Below are 24,625 nucleotides of genomic sequence, written 5' to 3'. Positions count from 1 at the left end.
TCATCATCTTCATCACCATCATCATCATCATCGTCATGGGCCACGAAAAGTGTTGAAGCTGCTTCACCAGATGACATTGTGTGTGTGTGTGTGTGTGTGTGTGTCTGTGTCTGTGTCTGTGAGAGAGTGTGTGTGTGTGTGTGTGTGTCTGTGAGAGAGAGGGTGTGTGTGTGTGTGTGTGTCTGTGAGAGTGTGTGTGTGTGTGTGTGTGTGTGTGTGTGTGTGTGTGTGTGTGTGTGTGTCTGTGAGAGAGTGTGTGTGTGTGTGTGTGTGTGTGTCTGTGAGAGAGAGTGTGTGTGTGTGTGTGTGTGTCTGTGAGAGAGAGTGTGTGTGTGTGTGTGTGTGTGTGTGTGTCTGTGAGAGAGAGTGTGTGTGTGTGTGTGTGTGTGTGTGTCTGTGAGAGAGTGTGTGTGTGTGTGTGTGTGTGTGTGTGTGTGTGTGTGTGTGTGTGTGTGTGTGTCTGTGAGAGTGTGTGTGTGTGTGTGTGTGTGTGTGTGTGTGTGTGTGTGTGTGTGTGTGTGTGTGTGTGTGTGTGTGTGTGTGAGATGGTCCACCGCAGACCTGAGCTGGTAGAGATGGGCTCGTGAAGCGGCCTGATAAATAGATGAAAACTAGAGGGAGCGAAGCGTCGAGCTCATCTGGATATCTGCTGTTGTGCCTGTTTAAAAATGCATTAGAGTGACTAGTTTAACATCGATTTACATTTGTCATGGAGCTCAGATGAGTGAAGACCCCTGTTTCGAAAGAATGGAGTCAATCGCTGCTGAGACCCAAAAACTACGTCTCCCTGTTACTGTACCTGTATACACAGTCCTGATGGAGGAACCGTTTCTGTCTGCAACAGGGCTTTTCAACCTTTACAGTTAAACTACAGTAAGAACTCTTTACAATAGTGTTCAGTAACATAAAACATCATTAAAGTACCAGATTTAGATATGTTTGTAGAAAATATGTAATAATTTCAAAGAAAATGATATACGTTTCTTATACACTACAGTTAAAAAGTTTGGGGAAGGTGAGATTTGGGTAACACTTTAAAATACGGATGGCTTTAATATTTGGATGGCTGATGACTCAGTATGTTCCAGTACTCACCATGATGAGTCAAGTTATTCAAAGCCAGTCCAGAGGAATGCCGGAAAATCGGCCACAGGGTAAGTGTTCCAGACAAGTGCATTTATAAAAACAATTCTTAAAAATTATTTAGTTTATGAATAGTTCTCTAAAAGACAGCAGTGCATAGGCTAATTATTGACAGCTTTCCCAAATCATAAGTCTGCTACGCTATTACATATTTATAATTAGTGTACAGTATCTAGCAGTAATGTTAATCTAGTGCTAGTAATTTGTCCTGCATTAGTTATTAATTAGTTTTGCATGAATTGTGAATTTTTTTCATTATTTCTCTGGGAAGTATTGAAAAATAGTAGTTATTGATTAGTTATTAGTGAACTACCACTTAAATCTGTAAAAAAATTCAGTAGTTCTCTGTGAAGTATTAAAAAATAGTAGTTATTGATTAGTTAATAGTGAACTACCACTTAAATCTGTGTGCTATTACTTACTAATTCGTTAATCAGAGTTACTTGTTAGTTAATTGTAGTTACTAGATTGTTAATATTGTGTTACTCATTTGTTCCTGTGTAGTTATTCATTAACGAAGGATCCGTATTTTAAAGTGTTACCGAGATTTGTTAATGTTTTTAAACAGTCTATTCTGCTCACCAAAAATACAGTAAAAACACCGAAATATTATTAGAATGTAAAACAAATGTAGAACATAATTTGTTCTTTGAGCTCCTGCAGGAGTTTTACGGACACCGGCTGAAAATCCTGCATCTGGAAAAGGGGAATGCTGTAATATACTGTACATGCTCCTTTTTATTTCCAGCAGAAACACGCGAGATTAAAAGCAGCAGGATCCTGAGATGATGAACTCTGCACTCTCTACAACTACTAAAACTGACTAATTAAATTAAAACTGACAAAGTAAAAGTTAAGGACCGCTTAGGAGGCCGACGTGTCCGGTAACGTCTCGGGTCCAGAACATTCACAGCGGCGCTGATAAGAGCCAGAGTCCTGAGTCCTAATTAATAAGAAGCTCGTCCAGTTCAATGATCCTGCTTTAATCTGGGGACCAATTAGTTTCTTTTGAGAAGGCGTTTAGTTGAAGTCTGGAGGTCTGAGCCGGTCACACTCCAGCGTCCCGTCGCTCTCGAGCCGTGCGGGCCGATCCGGCCTCGTTCGGGCCCAGTCTCAGGTCAGTTAGTTAACAAGACGAGGCTAATGAAGAAACTCAAAAGCTCTGAGGTCTTCATTGACATCAAACTCAGTTAGGTGAAATTGTGTCTTTGAGTTTCCTGTTTCTGAACCAGACGGCAGATTGCTTTGTCTGGTTTACGAGAATATAAAATAACCCATGATACCTTAGCTTAAAAGCTGATGATTTCAGAGAATTATTGTTATCTTGAGCTGTTCGGAGCGACTCGGTGACATTAACAGCAGTGCGGTCGCTTTCAGTAGTCATAAGCTGTGCATCATTTTTAATATCCTCCCTGCTTGGTGATGAAATTTACTTTGTATGAATCAGACACCACAAATGTTGTTGATTTGGCCTTTTGAAAGCGAACCAGCAAACCGACGCCAGTGCCTACAGCTGATGAATCTTCACTTTGCACACACTCCTGTGATGCACACATCTAATATAACAACACTCATCCCAGTCTGCATAGTAATGTCCAGATGGCCAAGCAATGATTCAGTAGTTTGACATTTCTCTTCCATTTCCTCCAGAGAATGAAATATATCCACCTCATCTGTTGTCATCGCATTCACACCAGAACTCAGTGGGCACATCTCATCTCCAGACTCCAGGATTAGAGCAAAAGCAGCGTAATACATCTGTCGATAAAAGAAGCAGTAATATAATGCGTCTCATGAGATGTGATATTAAATTATCCTGGAATAAAAAGTTAATTTGTTAACATGTCCTCTAATCGTGGACATCATCAAAGCAAAAAAATGTATTGCAAAAAGCGAGTAAAGAAGGAGATGCGAGAACATGTGCGTGAGCAGCTGTGTGGCCGCTAGTGTTCCCTCGCGCCTCGTCCAGCGCTGTCGGGAATCAACAACACGCTTCCCGCTCCTCCATCAACACATCCCGACAAACCTCAGGTCAGCAAGCGAAGACAAATACATCTGCTTGCTTGAGTTCCTTTGTTAAAATATCTGGCTTCACATGACCGTCCCTGATGAAGCTCAGTCTGGAGAAGATGCTCGGACTAATGAAGGGCCGAAGGGATGGAGTTGAGGAGGACACTGCTTCAGCAAACGGGCCACTAATGATGTAGTCTAGATCAGTGTTATTCAAACGGCGGGACATAATTACGCCATTTTACCGTTCCTACAGATTACAGTGAGCAGCGCGTCAGAACAGCGGAGCGGTTTACATCACGAGCACTCAGGGCTGTTTATGATAATGATCTTTCAGAGCTACATCTATAATATTTTACATCTAGAGCTAAAAGTGCTTCCTTCATGCCCGTGTGTGTTGCTTCTCTCTCTCTCTCGTGAAGCGCCGCATTAAGAGCTGCAGACGACGCGGTTATTTTAACAACATTAGCAGAAACACGTGAGCAGCAAAATAGCTAATACGGTTATTCTGATCCGTCATATAGATGATTCTGACCGTTTAACTCAACCAGGTTTGTGACAAGGTAATGTTTGGCATCTTTAGATGTTTTTTTTCATACATTTAGCATTATTAATCAGCATATGAAGAGCATTTCATAATAAACAATGTTAGAATTTGGAAAATAATTTAGAGAGGGTCTTCCCTTGCCATCTCTAAATAATTTTCCAAATTCTAACATTGTTTCTAACAAAAAACTTTTAAATTTCTAGTTAACTTCGTTTTGTCCTCATGATGAGAGTTGTTAGTTGTTAGTAGTAGTTTATTACTTTGAGCAAAATATAAAAATGGTGCAGGTAAACCTGAGTGGTTCTCAGTCATAAGGCCATACACAAAGATGTCTAAATGTAAAATAAAAAATAGCCTGTTAAAACATCTGATCTAACCTTTTTATATTCATATCCAGTTGGGAGAAATATTTCCTTTTTTAGGTAATTGTTTGGCAGAAACTCTTCAGTGTTTTGGCTCTCTGGGCCCAAGATTCTCATCTTTGATGACTATTTTGATTGTTTAGGGGTTTTTCTTTCTTTTACAAAGTAAAACGTCTGCGTATAACTGTTCCAAAAGCTGGGAAGGAGATATAGAGACCTTGTAACTTTAACTGAAAACGCCTGGTCTAGATTTTGAATAGGGAAGCAGACACACTCTGTCAGGTCAAAGCTAGACTAAAGACACATCTCTTTGACCTAGCATTCACATAACACATTATAGACTTCTATAATTCAATATTAGGCTGCATAGATTAGGTCAGCTGGAACCGGGAACACTTCCCATAAACCTGATGTACTCGTTACATCATGAGAAGAATGGCATCTACGCAAATTTTAGTGTCTGTGTTTATCCCGAGGTTTTCCTGCAGCCTGCCGGATCCAGGCCGTATCCAGATCTGATGAAGGACCGTCGCCTGGACCGATGACAACGCACTGCTGAAGTGCCAACTAGTCTCTCCCTATGGAGGATCCCTTTCCCACTCTACAGATAAAGCGTCGTCGGGAAAACTCAATTTGCGTATCTACCCCGAAGTGACAAAATAAAATAAAATTCTGTATCAAAATTATAAGGAAACACCTTTGTTTAGGCTTGGTTTGTAGGGAATTACAAACCTGCGCACATATATTCTAACGCACATAACTATAGAACCCGTTCTTAATGCGCATGTGAACGCCATCAGCGTTTCTCACAGGTTCGCGTTTAAAGTCTGTGTAGAGGGAATGGTGTCGTCTTAGCGGCCCCTAATTTAATAACAAATGATCATTGCGACGGAAGCGAATCAATCAAAACTAACTTTAGCTGGAAAATAACTTTATTAAAGAACCGCTATAAAGCCAAAACAATCTCTGTTACCTTAAATTATACGTTTATCTCTGTAAAACTGCTTTGAAACAATCTACATTGTTAAAAGCGCTATATAAATGAAGATGACTTGACTTGATGGACCTCGCTGAGGGTTCGAGTCCAATGGCTTGCCCTTCTCCTGTTTTTGACAAAGGCAGAGCCGGAAATCCACTGGGGTCTGGCATTTAAACACTGACAAAAACGGTTAACATTTAATTGTGAAATGTCACAGTAGTTCTACATGTATGAGAATGCAGTTCCCCACCGCGGCCCAGGGTTAGAGCTGTCGTGGAGATGAGCGTGTAATGCAGTGTGTGTCAGCTTCAGCAGAGCTCTCTATCTTTAACTTGAGGATTTCGAGGCACGGTAACCTTCGGCTCTCCATGCAGAAATAAATAAACGTTGCGTATTTGCTTTTAAAGAGCCGTGCACGCACTGACAAACACACACTGATAGAGAGACTATACAACTTCTCTCTGAGGATAAGATGGAAAAGCACTGGATCATTTAGCAATATCACAGACACTCCAGTAATTTCATGGACACTGACCCAGACACGTTCGCTCCATACTAAACAGCATGCTAGAGACCTGGAGCATTTCAAATGTGTTTTATTAGGTTTTTCTTCTCATAAATGTACCTCACAAGAAAAACAACACAAAGAAAACATGTACAAAGACAGAAAAACACCCGTGTTGGCTCGCACATACCGGGTTCGGGGATGCCGGCAGAAGATCTTCTTTTGCGAGGAGCATCATCACGTCGCCCGCAGAGATAAGCACAGATTTTTCTGATGTCTTCTTTAATTAATAAGAAGTAACATCATTCAAAACTGTCTTTATCCCTGCGCTAGCATGTGTGCTCCTCTGTCTGGCGAAGGCACTGGAGGAACAGGGAATCCAGAGGAACAAAGACACTACAGGGATGCAGGAGAAGCAGGAGAAGAATGCAAGAAAGCATCTAATCAACCATCGTCCACAGAGCTACATGACTTACACAGACACACACACACACACACACACACACACACATCCAGCACGAACACAGGCAGAGGCCGAGGGAAGAAACACACTCAACCACACACAAGCAGCGTTCCTACCATGGTGACTCTGAGAGCGAACCGGCCATTGCTTCTCCCCTGGAAGACACAACCAGGCAGAGGAACACAGTGAGTGACCCGTCATCACAGCCGCCATCCACACACAATATAATCAGATTCCTGTCCGAGTTCGAGTTCTGTGGCTTTAGCCCGAACGCATTAGGACAGGGTGAATCATCATGCTGTTTTGCACGAGAGAATCGCTGAAAGAAACACGTCACCCGGATGAATGCCTTTCCAAATGCGCTGCAATTATTGCTGTGAACATGAATAACACTGAATAACTTTGGGGGAAACAAAAGTAAGAAATAACTGTGCATTCGTAACAAACATCATTCGCTTTGGACACACATTTTTACCCGAAATCAACACATACAAAGCAGGTCGTTTATGAGTGAAATGTTGTCATTGTTCTCAGTCTCTTTGTTCGGTTTTCATTTCTGAGAGGCAGGATCGTCGCTGACTTCAGTATTCACTGTGAGACGCATCAGATCTGAGGTGGAGAAATTCAATTTCGGACTTATTGTTATCCGCATCCGGCCATACAACATAACTATCGTCAAATATGATTGACAGTTAGCATGCAGTTAGGATCGGCGGTCTGGTTCTGTTCCGGTCCGGCGGTATGGTTCTGTTCTGGGCGAGAACTCGGAGGAGCTGGGGATGGAGGAGGGTTATTATCTCCTGAGAACGTGATAGCTGCTGATAATACTGAGGGAGCTTATATATGAATACAGTGATAGGCGTCGTATTCCTATAGGGAGAGGTGGATCAGCTGATGAGAGCTTGACTAGCGTTGAGAACTGACGCTACGCTTAATATGTATTAAATCCAAGACCTTGTGAGTTCTTTCACAGCTTTGAGCTTCACCAACACCGTCACTGTCGAGGGACAGAGAGAGAGAAGCTCCACGAAAGGAAGAAGATGAAACGATGCAAACCGTAATGTGCCGCTTTCATCCACAATATTGATCACATATCAGCTTTTCCCCCCATCATCCTCTGCTCACTTTCACTGACCTTCTGCATTGGTCATCATATGAGGCTAATTCTGGTGATAATGTAAGTGCTTAATGCTGCTGCTTTAATTGCTCCGGTATTATTTTGGGGCCTTTTGTCTGTTTTTATTAATGGAACTGGGAAGTTGCAAACCAGATTTGTTGAGCACAGAACACTAAGCCACAATCCCAAACTTATTTTCATCATAAGAATGGAGACTCGGCCATACTTCTGCATTGCAAATATGGTGTATAACGGGAAAGCTGTCCTAGCGACTGAGTGTTACGACCCTGGGTGTTCTCCTTACCCACTGGTGGCAGACTGGGAGTTTAGAGTCTTTTAACAGAGTCCCATTGTTTAGGGATTTTAACCGTTTTTATAGTTGTGTTAAAGAGACCCTTCAGCTGACCTCAAACAGACTGAGATCTGTCTGACACGTTTGAGATTGAGACGCTGTCAGAGGAGAGAGACGAGCGCCACGAACACACTCACACTCATTCCAGCACAGCAGTCCATGTTCACAGAGATTCTCATTTAGATTGTGAGCATGAGTAAACAGGTCTACAAGAGCTCTGCTGGTCATTTCAATGAGGTCAAACTGGATGGAGACGAGTCTTTTGGCCAACGCGTTTACATGGCTTTACGATCTTCCCTCAAACAAAGGATTTGGACGTTGACTGGTGCTCTGTTATATGTTAATGACAGTAATTAGGCGGTGTTTACAAGGCAGAGATCTGAAACAATTCACATAAATATTAAAATGTTATTGCTTTCCATGACTTTTCCAGGCTTGGAAATTACAGTTGTTTCACTGATCATTGGAACATTTTGATCATTTCTGATTCTTTGTGCTTTATAGGCACAGAAGAGCAGATTCTGAACCCAGTTTAGAGAGTTCAAGGCTTTTCCCTTGGACAGTCACTTAAGAAAACATGTTGATGTAAAAAGCCTGTTCACCCTGAAGGAGAGAACTGTTAAAGAATAACATGACTGGAGTGACTTTATCACCATTAAAAAAGTAAAACCTGCACAATCACCGGCTCTTTGAGGATGCAAACACAAGTGAACGAACACATGCATCAGTGACCAAAGCCAGTTAAAGAAGCACAGCTTGTTATTTATGAGCTTTCTTTGTCTCTGCGTCGCCGTCTTAAGCATCTAAAACCAACACTTGCTGTGATAGGCACTCGGGTGGAGTAATAACTCGCATTAATTGAAGATCCCGGCAGCGCAGACACACACTGCCATTAACATATTAACTAATCAAATCGATCGGTATATCCGGGCCTCGGTGTGGAATGGAGGAGAAGCTGTCCGTGTGATTTGCAGTTTTAAGTGGTTTATTTGTCATCAGGTAAGCCAGCGTTTGACTGGACACGAGGATGAAGAGGACAGCGGATCGAGTGTCCCTATGGAATGCCAAAGCTGACTTTATTATAAATAAATAAATAAGTATACAAAGAAATGTAAAAAAGTACAAATAAATGAGTATTTATACTTTTATTTCCTTATTTATGTATAATTGTATTTTTTCACACATTTTTTTATTTCTACATTTATTTATTTCTACATTTCTTTGTCCGTATGCTAATGAGGGGGGCGTGTTTTACCTCAGACATCAGCAATCGAGCTCAGAGTGGCAGTGCTGAAGCTTTGAGGCCACAGTGACACCTTGTGGTGTGACCAAACGAAACGTGTTGCGGACAATATCACATTTTAAGTCATGTAATATCACCCTAACTGTATGTAGGGTAGGCTATATAGGGTTAACACCATAGACTGTAAAAAATATGGACAAAGCGTCTGTGACGTCACCCATAGACTTTCTGAAGAACGGGTTTGAAGCCTTTTATGGGGGGTATGGGCGGCGCCATCTTGGAAAATCTTGGGAAATCCTAACCCCGCCCACCTTCTAACGCAGCGCGCGTCACTCAGCTCGCTCTGCTACTTCGGTTATCTCTGTGTATATTTTAGGCAACGAAATATGTTATAAAACACCATACGAACTCTTTTCGTTTTCAATTAAAGAAATCTTAAACATTATAGCCACACAAATGTGGTTCAGGCAATGCATATTGATTATATTCAACTGCACATAACGTTTGCCTATTTATGAAAAAAACAAAATATAAAACACAAACCTGCCTCTTTTCATTTTAAATATATTACACATTTTATGGTCCAGGCAATATGTGCATTTGTACTAAACAACAGATTTTACAGTAAACAACATTACAGATCATCTTCGTTGTATTATAATTTAAAATGACAAAACTCAACCCAGTCTCTTTTTGTTAAATTTCAGTTTTATCAATATTAGCCATTATAAAAGTATACGTAAAAGGTATAAGAAGCTATACAAATAAAGCAAACAATTCAGTCAAACATACAAAGTCAGCGCTCTATAGTCTATACATCGGTAAAGTTATAATAGCTTATTTTACATTTACATTTACATTTATGCATTTGGCAGACGCTTTTATCCAAAGCGACTTACATTGCATTCAAGGTACACATTTTACATTTTACAGCTTATAAAGTTCTGAAACTTCCCCTCAGCCAAAACGATTGCCCAGGGAAAAAAATTTAGATTCACGAGACCAAAAATCGCCCATTAGATATACACAAGACGATATAGATATACACAATATCTCATGTTTAACCACTAAAGAGACGCCAGAGTCCGCGGCATTGGCGGCAAACCTCATAACGTCAAGCCGATGAAAGACTGCTCCAGGCGGGGTACACGAACGCCGAGCGCCCGGTCATCGCTGGATCAACTGGATAAAATTTTCATAAATCTTTAAATAAACCACAGATTTGAGCTTTAAACAACTACATTCTCGCCTGAAAAACTCTTAAAACTACATTTCATGATACATAAACAGTAGTATTATATGTCAACTGTATTAAAAAATGGCGCTTCTTGTTGTCATTCTCCGTGGCGCTGCCTTGTCAGCTGTCAATCAAGCTGTCACTCAAAGTTAACCACGCCCTTATTGTCATATATTTTATATCTAAATACGATCTAAACTAACAAGTTAGAAAAAAATTCACCCCCCTCACAGTTGTCAGGCACTCGGAAGCTATCGAAAAATACAATAAAAGTCCATGGGACCAACTTGTAAAAGCATGAATTTATGCTGTGAAAACGGACATTTTAACATGGGGGCTATGGACATTTGCTCCCTTTTGGGACCTCCCTCTAGCGGATTTTCGATGTATTGCAGTTTTTCGCACTTCCGGGTAGGCTTCATTTTTCAGATCAGAATGTTGCCGCTTGGTTAACACACATAGCACACATGAACAGAACCTGCACTTCAACGGGTGTGATAGCAGACACTTGGACATGGAAGCGCATTAAAGTATCCACTATTAATAACAATGTAAATGCGGTGGATAGGGCTGATGAGAGCTTGCGTTTAGCTTGCGTTTATTGTCGATGAGACGCAGAACGCGGAGAGAAACCAGCGCACATTTCACTGACTCCTACGCAAGCATATTGATCAATGAGTTTGAAACACGACTCAATACACAGTTTACATTCGCGTTTCCTAACGTATGCATAACAGGTGACAATTCAAATGCTTAAAACACAACCCATATTTCATAGATGCTGCTCTTAGATACTGATTAATCACAAGTCATCAATTTGGAATTATTCTTAAATCAAACAAAAGGGGCTCATGTAAACGCAGCTAGTGAGCCACGCATCTCACGCCATGCAGGAGCACAGAAGCATCATCATGCCCATTCAAACAGCACCTGTCGTGCCCATGGTCGTGGTGATATTTCCCCCTATAAACTGATTTCCAGGGGTGTTTTTCCCCCCAAACCTTATTAAATAGGTATACATCATCATATTTGTCAAGTTCTTAATATTAATCGATAAACTACTCAGTTAGTTTCGTTTGGTCACACCACAAGGTGTCACTGTGGCCTCAAAGCTTCAGCACTGCCACTCTGAGCTCGATTGCTGATGTCTGAGGTAAAACACGCCCCCCTCATTAGCATACGGACAAAGAAATGTAGAAATAAATAAATGTAGAAATAAATAAATGTGGAAATAAATAAAAGTGGAAATAAATAAATGTAGAAATAAATAAATAAATAAATAAATGTGTGAAAAAATACAATTATACATAAATAAGGAAATAAAAGTATAAATACTCATTTATTTGTACTTTTTTCCATTTCTTTGTATATTTATTTATGTATTTATTCATGTATTTTTGCTTTTTTCCATTTCTTCGTATATTTATTTATGTATTTATTTCTTTATAATAAAGTCAGCTTTGGCATTCCATAGTCTCCAGCCTTCAGGAAGTAAACAGGAGCTTGTGTTGTGATGATTCCGTGTGGTCGGGAGAGCTCAGCGTGAATCGGGCCTGATCCTTCGGCATAATGAACACAGCCCTTTAATTGGGCTCGTTTGCTGATGTATTCTGAGTCTAGTGCAGATCTGATATATGAACTATGTAGATTTTGTTTGCCGAAATGTTTTCCCTTTTTAATGAATATGTGCATGTCAAGAGAGTGTGACGATCTGAAAGAAACGCTTCACCAGCAAACTCGCCTCGTTCATCTGTATTCTGAATGAAAACATATGGAGATTGAAGCTACTTTCCATGAGTGGGGCCTTTGCTTTGCACCTTTTGTTCCAAAAATCCAAATGTTCCCCCAAATCTCATCAGCGTATCACATAGAACATGGAAAATAGTATAAATCAAAATAACAAATAAAACCATTATTACAATACTAAATAAATAATAATAAAAAGACATAATAATCAAACATAAAGTTAATTCTGCTGACGGTAAGTTACTTATTCCCGAACCGACATGCAGCTGCACAGTTACAGTTAGTAGAATGACTAAAGTTTACCATCGGAATTAAAGTATAACCAACATAAATCCAAGAATAAATGCAATAATAATAATAACTGTAGAGGAGTACATCATTAGGAACTACAAAACAAAACCAAAAGTACTGTGTTATCACCAGTGTATCACAGTATGTTCAGTGTGTTCAGTTTTCATTTCCCACTACTCGTTTGTCTCCTTGGTTACCGTTATCATTAGTCCATATGTGTCAGCTGTGTGTGATCAATTATCCTCGTTTGTGTTCTTCTTGAGTTGTTCCCTCATCCGCACTCCTCTCGCGTGTTGGCTGTTTGTTCTTAATATTATATTAAATCGTGTGTTGTCTCATCCTTGTCTTCATCTTCTGTGGACCTGGTGTTACACAATGATTCGTCATATACTGTGCCATAATACATAGCTGTCAACCCTCCCGTTTTTTCCGGGTTTCTCACGTATTTGAGCTCTTTTCCCGCTGTCTTCCCGTTTTAGTATTTTCCCGTAAAATATCCCGTATTTTTACGCTCTGATTGTGTTAACTCAGAACACGCAACTATCTGTGTCTGTGTAGTGGCTTGCACTTGGGTTGCTAGACCTCCAGAAAAGCAGGTGGCAGTATACAGACAGTAGCTTAGGCTACTATCGAAGAAGAAGAAGACAGTTGCAGCGGCGGCGGGAGGAAGAGGGAAAAAGTAGCGGGAAGTGAACTTCAAGGAGAGTAGAGTAGATGAGTGTGATGTGCGATGATGGATCAGGACGCCGATGGCCAAAATCACCCAATTAACCACCAACCAAAACCGAGGACATTCTGCCGATATTTGAGTAAATGGGAGACCACCTTCCACTACCTGACAAGCAGCCATGTTATGCCTACTGCAAAATTTGTCGTTGTAATTTCAGTGTTGGTCATGGAGGGAAAAACACAAGCGCGCGAGTGAGTCAGCTAGGCACACAACATCTTTATCATCATTCGTGGGGAACCTTGTCTGAAGCTGACCAAATATTACAAATAAAAATACGAAATAAAAAAAAACTTATTTTGGGGATGGATTCCGGGAAATCTCCCTTATTTTCAATATTCAATGTTGACAGCTATGCCATAATATTTACATGGTACTTCAAAGAAATTCAACAAATACTACGGTATTACCGTGACCCATGTGTAATAAATATTGTATAATATCCTGCACTTTTGTTGTAGGTGACAGAGATAACAGAGACACGATTGTCTTTCCAGCAGAACTGAACTCTGGTTACATCATTATCATTATTTTCCTGTGAACATCAAACACAATCTCCTATAATCTATAGAAATAAAGCGGATCCGACTTGATGGAAAAATCCTTCGGCAGAAACAGAGAGACAGAAGTGGAGAAGACGGGAAGAGAGAAATAAACTCAGCATAATGTGAGATCAGCGCTTTCCTCGATCAAATGTACAGAAGTGTTTCTAATTCCCGGAATCCGAGGCTTTGCTCATTATAGAGGAGAGAGCCGTGGGAGGCGGGATGAAACGATTCTTCTGATCATGAAAGTCATTCCTGTGATTTATACCTGCTGTACGTCTAATGAAGAAGCACTCAGAAAACCTCATGACATGTGAACATCATATCTGAGCTGTCCAAACACATGACCAGTTAGGAGACGAGCATGTCATTGAAATATGAGTGTGCCTTTGCTTGAGGAAAATGCCCTGACGTTCCTCTTTTCCCTGATCTGGGAGCTGTTGTCAAGCGAAACAGAGAAACTCTTCTTTCTTTGTGTAATATTGAGTGTGTACCACATTAAAAACTTAAATCCAAAATCACAAATTTAATTATCATCTGTCTCAGAGATTTAGGGACGAGATGTCGCATCGAGAGGAACGAGTTCATGAATAAGAGTTTGTTTCTATAATAGAAGGGAAAATCAAATTAAAATCTTGACAGCAACTTCTACACTTCTACAGTTCTACACTTCTACACTTCTACAGTTCTAGACTTCTACACTTCTACACTTCTACAGTTCTACACTTCTACACTTCTACAGTTCTAGACTTCTACACTTCTACACTTCTACAGTTCTACACTTCTACACTTCTACAGTTCTAGACTTCTACACTTCTACACTTCTACAGTTCTACACTTCTACACTTCTACAGTTCTACACTTCTACACTTCTACACTTCTACAGTTCTACACTTCTACAGTTCTAGACTTCTACACTTCTACACTTCTACAGTTCTACACTTCTACACTTCTACAGTTCTAGACTTCTACACTTCTACACTTCTACAGTTCTACACTTCTACACTTCTACAGTTCTAGACTTCTACACTTCTACAGTTCTACACTTCTACAGTTCTACAGTTCTAGACTTCTACACTTCTACACTTCTACAGTTCTACAGTTCTACAGTTCTAGACTTCTACACTTCTACACTTCTACACTTCTACAGTTCTAGACTTCTACACTTCTACACTTCTACAGTTCTAGACTTCTACACTTCTACACTTCTACAGTTCTAGACTTCTACACTTCTACACTTCTACACTTCTACACTTCTACAGTTCTAGACTTCTACAGTTCTACACTTCTACAGTTCTAGACTTCTACAGTTCTACAGTTCTACACTTCTACACTTCTACAGTTCTAGACTTCTAGACTTCTACACTTCTACAGTTCTAGACTTCTAGACTTCTACAGTTCTACACTTCTACAGTTCTAGACTTCTACAGTTCTACAGTTCTAGACTTCTACACTTCTACAGTTCTAGACTTCTACACTTCTACAGTTCTACAGTTCTACACTTCTACACTTCTACAGTTCTAGACTTCTACAGTTCTAGACTTCTACAGTTCTACACTTCTACAGTTCTAGACTTCTACAGTTCTACACTTCTAGACTTCTAGACTTCTACAGTTCTAGACTTCTAGACTTCTACACTTCTACAGTTCTACACTTCTACACTTCTACACTTCTACACTTCTACAGTTCTACACTTCTACAGTTCTAGACTTCTACAGTTCTACACTTCTACAGTTCTACACTTCTACACTTCTACACTTCTACAGTTCTAGACTTCTACACTTCTACACTTCTACAGTTCTAGACTTCTACAGTTCTACAGTTCTAGACTTCTACAGTTCTACACTTCTACACTTCTACACTTCTACACTTCTACAGTTCTAGACTTCTACAGTTCTACACTTCTACAGTTCTAGACTTCTACAGTTCTAGACTTCTACACTTCTACAGTTCTAGACTTCTAGACTTCTAGACTTCTACACTTCTACAGTTCTACAGTTCTACACTTCTACACTTCTACAGTTCTACACTTCTACAGTTCTACAGTTCTACAGTTCTACACTTCTACAGTTCTAGACTTCTACAGTTCTACACTTCTACAGTTCTAGACTTCTACACTTCTAGACTTCTACAGTTCTAGACTTCTAGACTTCTACAGTTCTAGACTTCTAGACTTCTACACTTCTACACTTCTACACTTCTACAGTTCTACACTTCTACAGTTCTACAGTTCTACACTTCTACACTTCTACAGTTCTACACTTCTACAGTTCTACACTTCTACACTTCTACACTTCTACAGTTCTAGACTTCTACAGTTCTACACTTCTACACTTCTACACTTCTACAGTTCTACACTTCTACACTTCTACACTTCTAGACTTCTACACTTCTACACTTCTACACTTCTACAGTTCTAGACTTCTACAGTTCTACACTTCTACACTTCTACACTTCTACAGTTCTACACTTCTACACTTCTACAGTTCTACACTTCTACACTTCTACACTTCTACAGTTCTAGACTTCTACACTTCTACAGTTCTACAGTTCTACACTTACTTCTACACTTCTACACTTCTACAGTTCTACACTTCTACAGTTCTACACTTCTACAGTTCTACACTTCTACACTTCTACACTTCTACACTTCTAGACTTCTACACTTCTACTCTTCTACACTTCTACAGTTCTACACTTCTACACTTCTACACTTCTACACTTCTACAGTTCTAGACTTCTACACTTCTAGACTTCTACAGTTCTAGACTTCTACACTTCTAGACTTCTACAGTTCTACAGTTCTAAACTTCTACAGTTCTACACTTCTACACTTCTACACTTCTACACTTCTAGACTTCTGACTTCCACACTTCTATAGTTCTACAGTTCTACAGTTCTACACTTCTACACTTCTACAGTTCTACACTTCCATCCCTCCTTCAGTCGCTCTGATCGCCTGTTTTCTGCTGCTGTGTGTGAGGTTTGAGCTCACACACCGTATTAACCAGGGCAAAACACAGACATTCCTGAATCGGCCTGAAATGAGATTCTGATTGGAATGAAGAGGAAGCGACTAAATTCTACACAATGTGGGAAATGAAGTTTTCAGTGCGGCTGCTGCTTCATTTACACACTGATTATGAGTGCGATGAGAAACAACTGCTGAGAAACACTCACACACTTTTACATACACCCTTACGTTCCTGTAAACACACACTCATACACACACACACACACACACACACACAAACTCTTACGCAAGAGCCTGGGAGTCACTGATGAGACAGGAAGCAGCAGAGGAAGTTAAAGCAATAATTTAGATAATGAAAACAATGAAAACAGCCAAACCATGACAATAGAGCTCAGGCAATGAAGGCTTAAACAGCCATGAATAGAACAGCTACTCTGAGAGGGAAAATTAAAAAATAAATTGCACAACATTTGGACTCTTTCATTGTAATTATGACTCATAAAGTTAAATATATAAACATGCTTTCACTCTTTAAATGGTCTAGCTTATTGTTCATGAAGAATGTGAGTCAGAAGTAGGAAAATCTTTCATTTAGCTTCTTTACCAAAAAATATGGAAAACATGAAGAAAACTAGAGTAAACAAACTCCATCAACAAGCTGTTTTAACTGAAAGAGTAATGATAAGATGTACTGTGGCACTTTTCAAAACAGAAAGCTGCAACGGTTTGGCAAAATCGCCCCCAGTGTATTTTAAGGCTCATATTGACCCTTACGAAAAAGAACTTTATTCAAGTGTGCTATTAGTATACTTCTTTTAAACTAAAAAATAAGAAAGTATACTTTCAGTCTACTTTTTATATACTTCTCAGAAATATACTTCAAATTCCACTTAAGTATACTTGACTTATACTGACAGAAAAGTCTAAGTATATTTGGCCTCTACTTGTTGATCGAGTATTCTAAGTATTCTTGGCTTGTACTTGTGTTCACTATTTTGATTGAGTAGCTTATTAAATACTTTTTTAAAAACATAATATTACACACTGTCGTATAAACTAACATGTTCAGCTTTATATAGTAACAAACTTTCGGGTGGAATAGCTTATAGAGTAAATAACATAAGCATGGAAAATAAGTTTATTCAAGTGTTCTATTAGTATACTTCTTTTCAACTAAAAAGAAGAAAGCATACTTTCAGTCTACATTTTATATACTTCTCAAAAATATACTTAATTACACTTAAGTGTACTTGGCCTTTACTTGTACTCAATCTTTTGATCGAGATATACTTAAAAGTTTAATTATTCAAAGTATACTTGGTTTGTAGTTGTGTTAACTCTTTTGATCGAGTAGCCTATTAAATATACTTTTTTTACATTGTTTTTCATATACAGTCTTATGAAACTTTGTTTGAAAATATTGATTAAAATATTGATATAAAACAGATATGTTTCTAATTCTGCGTATCTGAATTTTTGTGTAGGCTAGTCCACTGGTGTACATAGGAATTTACTTTAATTCAACTTTTCCCCACATTGACTGAATTTTCCAGCTATCCATGTTTTCACTGGTATACGGTAGGGGGCGCTATGACACATCTTCTAGTACAGAATCTCCGGATCAAAACACAGGAGAAGAAGAAGCTGAAACAAGTGATAGAAGATTGCTCACTCAAATGTAAAATAATGTGATCATCAAACATTAAACAGCTTGTAAATCAAAACTGCTTAATGTTTCCAAATGAAGCGTAACCCATTAAGAGAAAACGACTGAAGCTGTGGGGGTGTCGGACTCGATTTACTCCATCTGTGTTTGATCATCGTTCTGAATCTGATCAAGGCGTAGTCTTTGACAAAAATGTGATTTTCTCAACTATTTTGTTTAAAATGCTGCCTTTCTTTAGGAAACTTACCGACATTCAAGTGTTGATAAAAAAGGATGCATGAAGCTAATAAAAGGTTTTTAAAATTAAAGTACAGTTAAAGTCACAACGAACATCAACACCTTCACACACTGAGATGGAGGAACCAGAAACACTAACCCTCGTTTACCACCGTCATCGTGAACAACATCAACACCTTCACACACTGAGATGGAGAAACCAGAAACACTAACCCTCGTTTACCACCGTCATTGTGAACAACATCAACACCTTCACACACTGAGATGGAGGAACCAGAAACACTAACCCTCGTTTACCACCGTCATTGTGAACAACATCAACACCTTCACACACTGAGATGGAGAAACCAGAAACACTAACCCTCGTTTACCACCGTCATTGTGAACAACATCAACACCTTCACACACTGAGATGGAGAAACCAGAAACACTAACCCTCGTTTACCACCGTCATCGTGAACAACATCAACACCTTCACACACTGAGATGGAGAAAGAAACCAGAAACACTAACCCTCGTTTACCACCGTCATCGTGAACAACATCAACACCTTCACACACTGAGATGGAGGAACCAGAAACACTAACCCTCGTTTACCACCATCATCATGAACAACATCAACACCTTCACACACTGAGATGGAGAAACCAGAAACACTAACCCTCGTTTACCACCGTCATCGTGAACAACATCAACACCTTCACACACTGAGATGGAGGAACCAGAAACACTAACCCTCGTTTACCACCATCATCATGAACAACATCAACACCTTCACACACTGAGATGGAGAAACCAGAAACACTAACCCTCGTTTACCACCGTCATCGTGAACAACATCAACACCTTCACACACTGAGATGGAGAAAGAAACCAGAAACACTAACCCTCGTTTACCACCGTCATTGTGAACAACATCAACACCTTCACACACTGAGATGGAGGAACCAGAAACACTAACCCTCGTTTACCACCGTCATTGTGAACAACATCAACACCTTCACACACTGAGATGGAGAAACCAGAAACACTAACCCTCGTTTACCACCGTCATCGTGAACAACATCAACACCTTCACACACTGAGATGGAGAAAGAAACCAGAAACACTAACCCTCGTTTACCACCGTCATCGTGAACAACATCAACACCTTCACACACTGAGATGGAGGAACCAGAAACACTAACCCTCGTTTACCACCATCATCATGAACAACATCAACACCTTCACACACTGAGATGGAGAAACCAGAAACACTAACCCTCGTTTACCACCGTCATCGTGAACAACATCAACACCTTCACACACTGAGATGGAGAAAGAAACCAGAAACACTAACCCTCGTTTACCACCGTCATCGTGAACAACATCAACACCTTCACACACTGAGATGGAGAAACCAGAAACACTAACCCTCGTTTACCACCGTCATCGTGAACAACATCAACACCTTCACACACTGAGATGGAGGAACCAGAAACACTAACCCTCGTTTACCACCGTCATTGTGAACAACATCAACACCTTCACACACTGAGATGGAGAAACCAGAAACACTAACCCTCGTTTACCACCGTCATCGTGAACAACATCAACACCTTCACACACTGAGATGGAGAAAGAAACCAGAAACACTAACCCTCGTTTACCACCGTCATCGTGAACAACATCAACACCTTCACACACTGAGATGGAGGAACCAGAAACACTAACCCTCGTTTACCACCATCATCATGAACAACATCAACACCTTCACACACTGAGATGGAGAAACCAGAAACACTAACCCTCGTTTACCACCGTCATCGTGAACAACATCAACACCTTCACACACTGAGATGGAGAAAGAAACCAGAAACACTAACCCTCGTTTACCACCGTCATCATGAACAACATCAACACCTTCACACACTGAGATGGAGAAAGAAACCAGAAACACTAACCCTCGTTTACCACCGTCATCATGAACAACATCAACACCTTCACACACTGAGATGGAGAAACCAGAAACACTAACCCTCGTTTACCACCGTCATCGTGAACAACATCAACACCTTCACACACTGAGATGGAGGAACCAGAAACACTAACCCTCGTTTACCACCGTCATCGTGAACAACATCATCACCTTCACACACTGAGATGGAGAAACCAGAAACACTAACCCTCGTTTACCACCGTCATTGTGAACAACATCAACACCTTCACACACTGAGATGGAGAAACCAGAAACACTAACCCTCGTTTACCACCGTCATCATGAACAACATCATTACCTTCACACACTGAGATGGAGAAACCAGAAACACTAACCCTCGTTTACCACCGTCATCATGAACAACATCATCACCTTCACACACTGAGATGGAGAAACCAGAAACACTAACCCTCGTTTACCACACACTGAGATGGAGAAACCAGAAACACTAACCCTCGTTTACCACCGTCATCATGAACAACACCTTCACACACTGAGATGGAGAAACCAGAAACACTAACCCTCGTTTACCACCGTCATCATGAACAACATCAACACCTTCACACACTGAGATGGAGGAACCAGAAACACTAACCCTCGTTTACCACCGTCATCATGAACAACATCAACACCTTCACACACTGAGATGGAGAAACCAGAAACACTAACCCTCGTTTACCACCGTCATCATGAACAACATCATCACCTTCACACACTGAGATGGAGGAACCAGCAACACTAACCCTCGTTTACCACCGTCATCATGAACAACATCATCACCTTCACACACTGAGATGGAGAAACCAGAAACACTAACCCTCGTTTACCACCGTCATCATGAACAACATCAACACCTTCACACACTGAGATGGAGAAACCAGAAACACTAACCCTCGTTTACCACCGTCATTGTGAACAACATCAACACCTTCACACACTGAGATGGAGGAACCAGAAACACTAACCCTCGTTTACCACCGTCATTGTGAACAACATCAACACCTTCACACACTGAGATGGAGAAACCAGAAACACTAACCCTCGTTTACCACCGTCATCGTGAACAACATCAACACCTTCACACACTGAGATGGAGAAAGAAACCAGAAACACTAACCCTCGTTTACCACCGTCATCGTGAACAACATCAACACCTTCACACACTGAGATGGAGGAACCAGAAACACTAACCCTCGTTTACCACCATCATCATGAACAACATCAACACCTTCACACACTGAGATGGAGAAACCAGAAACACTAACCCTCGTTTACCACCGTCATCGTGAACAACATCAACACCTTCACACACTGAGATGGAGGAACCAGAAACACTAACCCTCGTTTACCACCGTCATCATGAACAACATCAACACCTTCACACACTGAGATGGAGAAACCAGAAACACTAACCCTCGTTTACCACCGTCATCATGAACAACATCATCACCTTCACACACTGAGATGGAGGAACCAGCAACACTAACCCTCGTTTACCACCGTCATCATGAACAACATCATCACCTTCACACACTGAGATGGAGAAACCAGAAACACTAACCCTCGTTTACCACCGTCATCATGAACAACATCAACACCTTCACACACTGAGATGGAGAAACCAGCAACACTAACCCTCGTTTACCACCGTCATCATGAAATACATCAACACCTTCACACACTGAGATGGAGAAACCAGAAACACTAACCCTCGTTTACCACCGTCATCGTGAACAACATCAACACCTTCACACACTGAGATGGAGGAACCAGAAACACTAACCCTCGTTTACCACCGTCATCATGAACAACATCAACACCTTCACACACTGAGATGGAGGAACCAGAAACACTAACCCTCGTTTACCACCGTCATCGTGAACAACATCAACACCTTCACACACTGAGATGGAGAAACCAGAAACACTAACCCTCGTTTACCACCGTCATCATGAACAACATCAACACCTTCACACACTGAGATGGAGAAACCAGAAACACTAACCCTCGTTTACCACCGTCATCATGAAATACATCAACACCTTCACACACTGAGATGGAGAAACCAGAAACACTAACCCTCGTTTACCGCCGTCATCGTGAACAACATCAACACCTTCACACACTGAGATGGAGAAACCAGAAACACTAACCCTCGTTTACCGCCGTCATCGTGAACAACATCAACACCTTCACACACTGAGACGGAGAAACCAGAAACACTAACCCTCGTTTACCGCCGTCATCGTGAACAACATCAACACCTTCACACACTGAGACGGAGGAACCAGAAACACTAACCCTCGTTTACCACCGTCATCATGAACAACATCATCACCTTCACACACTGAGACGGAGAAACCAGCAACACTAACCCTCGTTTACCACCGTCATCATGAACAACATCAACACCTTCACACACTGAGACGGAGAAACCAGCAACACTAACCCTCGTTTACCACCGTCATCGTGAACAACATCATCACCTTCACACACTGAGACGGAGAAACCAGAAACACTAACCCTCGTTTACCGCCGTCATCGTGAACAACATCAACACCTTCACACACTGAGATGGAGAAACCAGCAACACTAACCCTCGTTTACCACCGTCATCATGAACAACATCATCACCTTCACACACTGAGATGGAGGAACCAGAAACACTAACCCTCGTTTACCACCGTCATCATGAACAACATCAACACCTTCACACACTGAGATGGAGAAACCAGAAACACTAACCCTCGTTTACCACCGTCATCGTGAACAACATCAACACCTTCACACACTGAGATGGAGAAACCAGAAACACTAACCCTCGTTTACCACCGTCATCGTGAACAACATCAACACCTTCACACACTGAGATGGAGAAACCAGAAACACTAACCCTCGTTTACCACCGTCATCGTGAACAACATCAACACCTTCACACACTGAGATGGAGAAACCAGAAACACTAACCCTCGTTTACCACCGTCATCATGAACAACATCAACACCTTCACACACTGAGATGGAGAAACCAGAAACACTAACCCTCGTTTACCACCGTCATCATGAACAACATCAACACCTTCACACACTGAGATGGAGAAACCAGAAACACTAACCCTCGTTTACCACCGTCATCATGAACAACATCAACACCTTCACACACTGAGATGGAGAAACCAGAAACACTAACCCTCGTTTACCACCGTCATCATGAACAACATCAACACCTTCACACACTGAGATGGAGAAACCAGAAACACTAACCCTCGTTTACCACCGTCATCGTGAACAACATCAACACCTTCACACACTGAGATGGAGAAACCAGAAACACTAACCCTCGTTTACCACCGTCATCATGAACAACATCAACACCTTCACACACTGAGATGGAGAAACCAGCAACACTAACCCTCGTTTACCACCGTCATCGTGAACAACATCAACACCTTCACACACTGAGATGGAGAAACCAGAAACACTAACCCTCGTTTACCACCGTCATCATGAACAACATCAACACCTTCACACACTGAGATGGAGAAACCAGAAACACTAACCCTCGTTTACCACCGTCATCATGAACAACATCAACACCTTCACACACTGAGATGGAGAAACCAGAAACACTAACCCTCGTTTACCACCGTCATCGTGAACAACATCAACACCTTCACACACTGAGATGGAGAAACCAGAAACACTAACCCTCGTTTACCACCGTCATCATGAACAACATCAACACCTTCACACACTGAGATGGAGAAACCAGCAACACTAACCCTCGTTTACCACCGTCATCGTGAACAACATCAACACCTTCACACACTGAGATGGAGAAACCAGCAACACTAACCCTCGTTTACCACCGTCATCATGAACAACATCAACACCTTCACACACTGAGATGGAGAAACCAGAAACACTAACCCTCGTTTACCACCGTCATCATGAACAACATCAACACCTTCACACACTGAGATGGAGAAACCAGCAACACTAACCCTCGTTTACCACCGTCATCATGAACAACATCATCACCTTCACACACTGAGATGGAGGAACCAGAAACACTAACCCTCGTTTACCACCGTCATCATGAACAACATCAACACCTTCACACACTGAGATGGAGAAACCAGAAACACTAACCCTCGTTTACCACCGTCATCATGAACAACATCAACACCTTCACACACTGAGATGGAGAAACCAGCAACACTAACCCTCGTTTACCACCGTCATCATGAACAACATCAACACCTTCACACACTGAGATGGAGAAACCAGAAACACTAACCCTCGTTTACCACCGTCATCATGAACAACATCAACACCTTCACACACTGAGATGGAGAAACCAGAAACACTAACCCTCGTTTACCACCGTCATCATGAACAACACCTTCACACACTGAGATGGAGAAACCAGCAACACTAACCCTCGTTTACCACCGTCATCATGAACAACATCATCACCTTCACACACTGAGATGGAGGAACC

At 41.0% G+C, this 24,625-nt stretch overlaps 1 protein-coding gene across 5 annotated transcripts in view; it reads right to left on the bottom strand.

Annotated features, from left to right (window-relative positions):
* LOC311305950 (shisa family member 6) overlaps positions 1–24,625 on the bottom strand; it is an 86,574-nt gene that overhangs the window by 13,743 nt on the left and 48,206 nt on the right. For 2 of the 5 annotated variants that reach the window (XM_084434003.1, XM_084434004.1), the window contains exon 5: positions 6,126–6,164. The exons of the other annotated variants lie outside the window; for them this stretch is intronic. In XM_084434003.1, coding sequence (XP_084290129.1) covers positions 6,126–6,164 — 39 coding nt within the window. The remainder of the gene's footprint in view (positions 1–6,125; positions 6,165–24,625) is intronic. 5 annotated transcript variants of the gene reach the window in all.

Source organism: Rutilus rutilus, assembly GCF_951802725.1.
Source record: "Rutilus rutilus genome assembly, chromosome: 16".
In the NCBI taxonomy this organism is placed as follows: domain Eukaryota; kingdom Metazoa; phylum Chordata; class Actinopteri; order Cypriniformes; family Leuciscidae; genus Rutilus; species Rutilus rutilus.
The sequence above is the reverse complement of the archived record's forward strand: the minus strand, read 5'-3'. Positions and strand labels throughout refer to the sequence as shown.